General features: G+C 34.6%; 3 protein-coding genes across 4 annotated transcripts; 2 read left to right on the forward strand and 1 right to left on the reverse strand.

Moving 5' to 3' along the window:
- Window positions 1–109: 109 nt before the first annotated feature.
- Window positions 110–3,529, forward strand: jmjd4 (jumonji domain containing 4). The gene is made up of 6 exons (XM_079451374.1): window positions 110–746; window positions 842–1,007; window positions 1,132–1,257; window positions 1,734–2,001; window positions 2,411–2,557; window positions 2,899–3,529. Exons 1-6 carry the CDS (start codon window positions 494–496, stop codon window positions 3,205–3,207), a joined length of 1,269 nt encoding a protein of 422 aa, XP_079307500.1. The 5' UTR covers window positions 110–493; the 3' UTR covers window positions 3,208–3,529.
- Window positions 3,529–5,638, reverse strand: iba57 (iron-sulfur cluster assembly factor IBA57). 2 transcript variants are annotated; one of them, XM_079451376.1, is made up of 4 exons: window positions 5,565–5,638; window positions 5,192–5,503; window positions 4,293–4,645; window positions 3,529–4,111 (listed from the first exon to the last, which is right to left on the reverse strand). In XM_079451376.1, the coding sequence occupies exons 2-4, from the start codon at window positions 5,434–5,436 to the stop codon at window positions 3,720–3,722; spliced, it is 990 nt and encodes a 329-aa protein (XP_079307502.1). In that variant the 5' UTR covers window positions 5,437–5,503; window positions 5,565–5,638; the 3' UTR covers window positions 3,529–3,719. The 2 variants fall into 2 exon arrangements, with proteins under 2 accessions (XP_079307502.1, XP_079307501.1); XM_079451375.1 differs by having other exon boundaries at window positions 5,192–5,638.
- A 1,326-nt stretch (window positions 5,639–6,964) lies between these two features.
- On the forward strand, window positions 6,965–9,469 carry LOC306891972 (uncharacterized protein). The gene is made up of 6 exons (XM_079452642.1): window positions 6,965–7,048; window positions 7,650–7,943; window positions 8,015–8,311; window positions 8,723–8,788; window positions 8,876–8,956; window positions 9,138–9,469. The coding sequence occupies exons 1-4, from the start codon at window positions 6,991–6,993 to the stop codon at window positions 8,770–8,772; spliced, it is 699 nt and encodes a 232-aa protein (XP_079308768.1). The 5' UTR covers window positions 6,965–6,990; the 3' UTR covers window positions 8,773–8,788; window positions 8,876–8,956; window positions 9,138–9,469.
- The last annotated feature ends 302 nt before the right edge of the window (window positions 9,470–9,771 follow it).

Consider the following 9,771-nt stretch of genomic DNA (forward strand, 5'->3'; position numbering starts at 1 on the left):
ACGGCTTTTATTATTTTATCATTGTTTTATTTTTCATTGTTTTAACATTGTTTATATCATTTATTTTAAATTAATTATGTATTTTATTACTGAAAAACATTGTTACATCTCATTTCAGCGACTGGTACGTACATTAATTTCTTCCGGGCAGCACCTGGATAGCCATGAAACAAGGCTGGCGCAGAAAATCACAATTATTTGGGGATTATTTGAATATAACAAAGGATAAGTGATTATCGATTCGTATTTATATTTTAAGGCCAATTTTTGTGCCGTTTAATCGTCTGGCTATTTATTGCTTTTCTGTAGGTCAAACGTTACACCCCAAGCCTGTCAAATGGCAAACGTGAGGCTTCGGCAATCTGTATTAATGGTTTCTTACATGTTGTTCTTCGCATCTGCATGAATTTTAAACGTTTTTTTATTATGTTTTATTTATTGTTATTATGTTACTATAGTCAGTAAACTGTGCTGAGTTACGTGTTGGCATGTCATGGATAGGGAAACCTTTCACAACTGCTGTAGTTTGGTCAAAATGCCCAGACAGATCAAGCAGCAACACTGCTCATCTCATTTCATTGAGTACATAGAGAAAGAAATACCCTACACCAAATTCTTCAAGAACTATTTGATCCCGAATCATCCCTGCATGTTCTCAAAAAGATTCACTGAAGATTGGAACTGCAGGAAAAATTGGGTTACAGATGAGGGAAAACCCAATTTTCAGAGACTTCTGCATGAATTTGGTGAGCAACGCATCTTTATAAAATGTTTGTAATATCTTTGCACATGCATGCCATGCATTATAAGCTGCACATTTAAAAAAAAGATCTCTTTCCAGATGATACTCCTGTTCCAGTTGCAAATTGCAATGCAAAGGAATACAACTCAAATCCTAAGCAGATCGTGCCTTTTAAGGAGTTTATCCAGTACTGGAGAGAGTACATACAGAATGGACATTCTTCACCAAAAGGGTGTTTATACCTGAAGGACTGGCATATGCACAGGTACTGCTTTTATTATTTAAACTTATGTCTTTTATCTTTCTTTTAAATCATATAGTTATTCTACATGTCCTGTAAACAGTAAATGTATACGTAAAGACACTCTCCTTATCAATGTTCACTACAGGAACTTTCCTGACCACAATAATTACAAGAACCCAATTTATTTCTCTTCTGATTGGCTGAATGAATATTGGGACACGATTGAAGTGGATGATTATCGATTTGTCTACATGGGACCCAAGGGGTCATGGTATGGATCAGCAACCTTATTGTAGTTGTATTTGAGAGTCTGCAGTAAAATGTTGAGTACACTGTCACAGTTTTTTGTTGGTTTCGTAGATTTTCCTTTTTTCTTTTAAGAAATAAGCATGTACTGTTTAAATTTATTTATTTAGCTTTCTTCTAGTAATTAAAAGTAAATTGTCTTTTTTTCTGATTATCTCTGGGCTGAAAAGGAACTTAAATGTGATATGAATAAAATATGTGATTACTAACAATATTGGATCAATTGGATAATGTGCCCAAAATTTGCAAGTGTTGAGTTTGACTGTTTATAATTTTTCATACACTAAATTTCTCTTTGGGAATTAAGAAACTTGATCAGACATATTATGTTGTATTTTGTAATTTTCTGCTGTTTTCTTCCTATTTTGAACTGTTGTCAATATGTCAAGACTTTTTTACCCATCAAAATCATGCTTGATTGTTTTCTGTGTTTGTTTTAAGGACACCTTTCCATGCGGACGTGTTTCGCTCGAACAGTTGGTCTGCAAACATCTGTGGACGTAAGAAATGGCTCTTGTACCCTCCAGGTCAAGAGGAGTTCCTCCGGGATTGTCATGGAAAATTAGCATATGATGTTACAGCACCTGTCCTTCAAGACAAAGGTCTATATGCACAGTTTGAAGAGGCCTGTCAGCCCTTAGAGATTATTCAAGAAGCTGGGGAGATCATCTTTGTTCCAAGTGGTTGGCATCACCAAGTTTACAATTTGGTAAGTTAAAGTCAGAATTTACTCACCCTCATGCCACATTACTTTTTTCTGCTGATTAAATGTTTTTACAATGTCTATGCAGTCCTTTTCTCACACAATAATGTTGGGTGAAAAACAGACCAAGTTCCTGGAGCAAAAGTTAAAGTATCCAGGAATGTTTCTGAGAGAGGATGTTTCATACAGTATTTCCTTGTGCTTGAACCACATGTGTTTGTGTATATTTGCTTTTCGTTGTGAACCTACAAATGCATGTACTGTATTTTAAGTAAGAGAAAGTGTTAACAAGCTTCTTTCTTATGTAGAATGAATGATGATTTGTCGTATTACTTCTCGCGCTTCTTACTAAAGCATTTATAGTCTATTCAACCTATTAATTACCAGTTATTTAAAGAAAATCTCTTGATAATAGGAGGATACCATCTCCATTAATCACAACTGGCTGAATGGCTGTAATTTGGACATAATGTGGGAGTTTCTGCAAGAAGAACTTTCTTCTGTCCAGAGAGAGATTGAAGAATGGCGTGATACTATGGACACCTGGCATCAGCATTGTCAGGTAACAGTGTTCATATCTGGTACTGTATGATGTTAAGGCTTAAAGTGTTGATTTAATGTTTTTGTAGTGACACCTCATTTTTATTTGTTGCTGTATTCAAATACAATTATTTTGGAGTCACTATACATTAGTAGATGACAAATATACTATAAACATTTCCTATGGTACGACAGCAAAAAATTAAGAAAAACTAACTAAGAATTAGGTTAAATCTTGCTTTTGCAATTTTATATTATGAATTTAGTATTAATAACATAAAATAATATATAATTAATAGTTTGTTTCCTAAATGTGTTGTTTTCTGGTTTTGACTAATGCATAGTGATTCTTTTACGTTTTAGGTGATCATGAAGTCATGTACAGGCATTGATTATGGGGAGTTTGCATCTTTCCTTAAGACCATTGCAAATAATCGAATATCCTTCTTAAATTCATGCCCCAGAAATGCAGATCATTATCAAGGTCACCTTGCAGAAAGCCTGTTAGCATTGGGGCCTCACCATGCAGCTTTTGATCTGCAGAGAGTATTGTATATATTTGAAAGCATGCTTAATAATGAAGACTTTAAAAGATTGGACCTTACTGCCCTGAGCTTTAAACCTGAGGAGTTACTTCAGGAGATCAGAGATGCTATTCGTATTATTGTATAAGACATGGAAGTGTGGGTGCCACCATTGTGTTGGTTCAGTAAAGGGAAAATATGTTAATAAACATTTTTGGTAATCTTTTCATGAATTAAAGGCAACATGATATCAAACTTGACAAACAGAGCATTTTAGCCCTTCTAACAGACATATCAAGTTATGTCATATGCTGCATATATTTACATAGAAATTAAATGTAAAACATTGTTGATTTAAAAATGAACTAGTAATAGTTTTCTAATCATCAGCACAGTTCTTTTGCATTAAATTAAAACAGATTGAGTTACAGTCCGACTTCAGAAATAAATACAACAGAATACAAACAGAATAGATGATATTATTTTATTTTCATGTCAACCAACATATCTATAAATAAGGATCAAACTTTATTTTGATTTAGATTCAACTAGCTTTTACATCAAGTATAAATAAATATGTCTAACAGTGCAATAACAGACCATTTAAAAACAACATATGTAGTAGAAGTGCTAATAAAACTGGCCCTTCTCATCAGCAAATCATTTATCTTTTGTGGTTTTTGGCCACCAGTGAGGCACCGTAGCCTGTAAAGTCAAAGTCGTATTATCAGATGATTTAAGTTTCAGTGGCTCTTTGGAATGAGCCATGCGTACAAGGCTCATGCCCAACAGGCCAATTCCTGCTCTGTGCTTTCCAGCTGGTTTGCCACCTTCAGTCTCCAGAACAGCCCCCTGGTCCACGTTTTCCACCGGACCAGACAAGGTAACAGGCATTAGACGTTTCCGTATTACACCAGTGTGGTGAGTTCTAGCAGTTAGTTCCTGTCCAATGTAGCAACCCTTTATGAAGCTGATTCCCCGCATATAGACCAGATTAGACTCCAGTGGAAGGGCCTCACCTGGTGGAAGGTCTTTGACACCTTCAGGTAGTCCTAATTAAAGAAATCACACAAGAATTTGGTTAGATATGAGCATAAATCACTTTTGTTTGGTGATTCTTCCACTACAATGTTGTTTAAATGTGCTGGATGAAGTAAAGCATGTCACAGTGCAGGACATAATCAATCAATTACCAAGAACTGGAATTGTAATAAAATAAATTGAATTGAATACCAATTTCATATCGATGTTGGTGGTATTCTTCTGTGTTGCCTGGGTGACAGGCAGAAATGATCTCCACTGGATTGACCTCATGACTGGTGATCAGTCTCCATCCCATAAACTCAGTTCTTGGGTCTATCTCCAAAACAAACACTTTTTCTGGGGCCGTCACGTTTGGCTTGGATTTCTTCAGCCAATCATCTTTGTTTTGAGGTAACAAAGCCCACAGCGAGAGGTTGGTACACATGCTGATGTTTACCTTGCGACGTATCTTGTACATTTTCAGATGTTTAATAATGGACTCCTGCACAGAGCCGTCACACTCCAGAAGAACACCTTTAAATCCACTTGGATTTTCCTTTAAACTGAATGACACAAATAAACATAGATTTAATAAACAACAAATATACAGATTACACACTGACAAATACGTTATACATAAATTTAGCATATATTTCCAAATAATTCAGCACTCTAAAGGTTTTCTAGATGGCCACCAAACTAAACAGTTAACTCTAATGCAAACGGTTTGTTTATTTAGTTTAATGCCAGCTTTCATTGTGACAGCTTACCCGATACACCCCATTTTGAATTACACAAACAATACCTTAAAATTCTGTAAAAATTAACAATATATATATATATATATATATTTAAAGATAATATTATTTTCCTATTAAGCCAAAGTCTATGCAGTTTCTATGAACTCTCACAATCACAATATGGGACGAAGTTACTTTTTGTTGTTCTTTGATGTTTTAACAACTTGCACACAGCCCAATGTGCGACAATAAGATAAATGTTAAGGTCACGCCCACATCTTACAACGCATTTCTAACCTCTGTAAAATTGCATCAATCTCTCATTTATTATTTCAAACTATTTAAATAGGCAGAAATGCAATATATTACCTGTAAATGATTATGTCATACAGTGTCCTGCCTTGGACATTCAACATGTGCGCATACATAGCTTCGGTCCCATCCTCTTCAAAAAGACCCATGTCGTTAGTGATTATTCCTTGAAGAAATGAATTCGTGTCGTGTCCAGAAAGATTGATGAGAGTCCTGTGCTGTAGTCTGTAACAGTTAAAGTGTCCTGTGTTGTTTTTGACTTGATCTTGAGTGTATGTTCTACTCTGGGTCTGGTGTCTCATAAGGCAGAAACCAAGTAAATTGCGCGCAGGAAGTCCGCTCGATCCTGCAAAGACCGCTCTAGCAGCACTGCCAAACAAAGCCAGATTGTACATTGTGTTGTTTGCCACTGTACAAAAGCTAAAAGTACCTCTAAACGAGGTGAGTCGACGTTAAGGTGTCCTCTCCGCCTCCATTTTCCTTCCCGTGTTGCATTGCGTTTACAGAGACTCCGCGTGTAATACGTAACTTTACTATGCGATCGTACTATGGCGAAGGATTGACTCATGAATATTAATGAGATCATTGCGTAATTCTTTTTTTTTCATTGAGCATAAAACAAAAGCGGAGGATACATATAATACATATATATTTCTATTTAAACAAGGTTTAAGAAGACATTCTTTTCTCTTTGTCACGTACTTATTTATTTGATTGTCCAATTCTATAATTTCTTTTTAATATAAAGGTTTTTAACACTACTTGTTTGTAATAATTTAATTCAAAATCATGACATATTTGTATATCTTTACAGAAAACGTCATAATCTTTATAGGAATTACATTTATAATGTATATTATTAATGAATATGAAAACATTAGCCTGGATTTCTGTCAAGTATTTGGATGAGAAACCTAAACATTTCTAATGTGAACCTTCATTAGCCTATGTATGATTTATATGGTCAGAGCCCAGCTTTAACCCAAGAAGATTTAAATGCAACATATAGCTTTCCTCTTTGAGTATTTTAGTTGCATTGCCACTTCAGTGCATCTGCAATATTGATAACATGGATTGGAAACCATAGGGTAAAACATGAAAGTCATGAATTAATGAACATAAATATAAAAAAAATTCTCACATCCAGATAACAAAATAATGATTTTCAGAGTTCATGGAAGGTACAGAATTATATGTTGCAAAATTATGATGTTGAGAATTGTATTTTCTACATGATGTACGTGAACGAACATGCATCTACTACTTCCTCAGTTGTCACTGCACTGATCAATGTCGCCACTTCATGCTCTGAAAGAAGCTCACCTTCAGAAACATCATTAACTCCACAAAAAAGTACAATTATATGAGCACTGCTCAACTGCTATTCATATTTACCATACTGCAGTAATAAGACAATGCGGTTCTTCGGATAAAGGTACAGTCAGTTACACTTTGATGATATTCTATAAAGCAGGTATGAACTGCCTTCTGAAAGTGGAAACGGGTGGAAAGTGTATGTGAGTTCAAATGTTTCACCTGTTTTGCTTCATAATGCTGATTTTTGCAGTGGTCTAAACCTGGAATAGTTGTCCAATGTTCTAGCATACAAATGCAATACAACATTAATATGAACAGTTAGCTCTTTGGAGCGGCCATCTGAAAGATCCATTATCTAGTATTGTTGTGGCCACCGCCAATTGGAATTCATATTGTTGTGCAATTTGTTAGTGTCACTAAGCAGCTACAGTTTCAGAACGAAACACTGGACAGATCACAGGAAGTTGATGACCAATAGAAGCGTTGGTTATAAAGAGCTGCGGCCATGCTAGGAATAAACAAAGAAGAACAGATAGAAAATGACTGACATGCCTAAAATGCTTCTGCTGCAACTGGTATTTCTATTCCTTCTGAGAGGTAAGATTTATATTTCCTGTGTAAAATAACTGTTAATGAAGAGTTTATTTCCAAAAATAGATAACTCAGTTTAAATTTAATTAACAAATTATGTTTTTATTATGTCATCATGTTTTTATTATGTTTTACTGTGTTTTTGAGTTTAAATAAAAACAAACCCACTTCAATTTGATTGATATTAATTGGAAAACACAATAAAAGTTATCGCTTTGTGGAAATAAACTCTTCAAGTGCAATTCTTCAAGGCTTTGTTTAATGGATTCCACTACAGTTCACACATGTTTAAGATAGTTAACCTTTTTTTTGTCGTGTTTTAAAATAATTGTAAATTCATCAACGCATCAAAGTTATGGCAAAGAATTATGTTGTGACAAAAAAAATCTGTAAAGCCCAAAACTTTATAGCTTATTTTAGCATCTTTAAAGTGGCTACTCTGCCCAGAAAGCATAAGCATGTTTATCTAATATTGCAGACATTGCAAGACAAATCAGTGTAAACATTTACAAATGACTAAATATTAAATGAAGAATCTACCTGTTATGATCCTGTGTTAATAAATTGTACTAAATATTTTACACTGCTACAACATCTGTCGTGTCAGGTACTAGTGGAGTGGATACGCATGTGTTTGGAGTATGTGGAGAAGATGTCATTCTGCCATACAATGGAACTCTTTCAGACTGCAACGCAACTAAATGGCATTATAACAGACATGGAGGTCAATATTCTTTTACACTGTTACCTATAGGAAACATGGGTAATGAAGTAGGGAGATGGAGTCTGGCATCTGACTGCTCTTTGAACATCAACAATATCACAGAAGAAGATTATGGAATTTTCACCGCCTATATCAACAAAACAGATTATGCTTATGTTTTCCTGCACGTTCTTTGTGGTCAGTATTTTTATTCCTTCATTATATGATCAACTTAAACATTTCCGTTTCATTTCTTTTTTCTGTTTCAGTTTCACCATTATCCACACATACTGAGATCAGAACAGGAAGCTCGTTGTCTCTCATCTCTCATTTATTTACATATGATAATTTTTGTTGTGACCATTTTGTTGAAATGGAAAAAATAGAACTGACTTGGGTAAATCAATCTGGCATTGACTCCAGATATCAGATCATATATTTAGGTAAATTTAGCAGCATTTTGACTACAACACTTCTGAATGAAGACAACATCACAGAATGGACATGTCAGGTTATTAAAGGAAAAGCAGTTAAGGCTTCAGCCAGCTTTACTGTCAAGTATATAGGTAAGAAACCTAAAAATATATTTTTATATGATAAGTAGTATTATTTTATTCTCTGTTACTTATTTGAAGTTTATATTATAAGATTTCTCTGTACATGCATATCGACACAACTGACTAACAAATTCTTTGACAATGAAGAAGTTTGCTTAAGGATTTATTACTACTTTTGTAAATCCCCGTGTTGTCATTACAGATGAGTCACACATTTTGCAGATCATTTCCTCTGTCCACATATACCCATAATTATGTAACTTGAAATACGTAAGTTTTTCTTTCGTGGCACAAAAGAGGTGTTTCTAACAAAATCTTAAATGTATCCACACGTGGCTCAAAAGAGGACAACTATATAGTTCCAGAATAGGACATGGTAGGTTAACCTTGACTGTATGGACTAATATGCATATTTTACAGCTCCAGACACTACACCATCATCTACTGGTATCTCATGTTCTGAAAGATGATCAACTTTAACTAGAGGTAACTTAGAAACAAGAGCACTGCTTACTCCTTACCTGCATACTTTAAACCCCCAAGTGATCTGAGAATTTGTCTTTTTTCCTGTAGTGATTATAATTCTGGGTGAGATTGCAGCATTTGCCGCCCCTTCTGTAATACTTCTGCAAATCTTCTGTAAAAGAAGTGCTGGTGAGTTTTAAAATGATCAGAAACAGAGTCCCATTAAAGGGGTTAGAGTTAGAGTTACCCATTAGAGTTACAACTAAACATTTTTTCAGATGCTGCTTTTGTGATTTTCTTATATTTATATTTATATTTTAATTAATATTTTACCTTAAATGACATTTTCTGTGTGTATTTTTCATTTCAGATAACAGAGGAATGGCTAAAACACCCGGAAAATACAATTATACCAATACTTAACACTGGTTATTCGTTTGTTTTAACCACTGGCTATTAGTTTAACCATTTTTTACACGTTTGGTCAGCTAACCATATTTGACTGACAGCTCAATTTAATTTCCTAATTTATTTTTTAGATTAGTATTTAGCTTGCAAGTTGTCCTAAACTCTGCAGCCATGTGTGTTCAGATTAAATAGAAAATTGTGGAACCCCAGAGTAATATTTCTTGCTTTGTAAAGATTCTTAGGGGATGTGAAAGTGTGAACTAAAGCAGAAATACAATAAAGTTGAAGATACCCATCTCAGGAATTATCTCAGGAAGCCACTTAAAGGCTTCTATCCACTCCTAACTAGGCAGACTGAAGAGCCTTTTCACTGAAATTAGACTTGGGCTTGACTTTATTCATTCTCTTGAAAGTACCTATTATATATTATTAAACAACCAGATAACAGAAGTTAGTTAAACAAAAAAGGGTTATTTATAGGGTGAATATCCTGTGTTACACTATCATACAGAATGCTAAAAATCCAGCATTCTCTACATTTTAGAATTGGTTCAGTCATTGAGACTCTACATCCTTGGGGCCTCCTGGACCTTGTC

This window comes from Barbatula barbatula (assembly GCF_947034865.1).
Source record: "Barbatula barbatula genome assembly, chromosome: 3".
NCBI classification, from domain to species: Eukaryota; Metazoa; Chordata; class Actinopteri; order Cypriniformes; family Nemacheilidae; genus Barbatula; species Barbatula barbatula.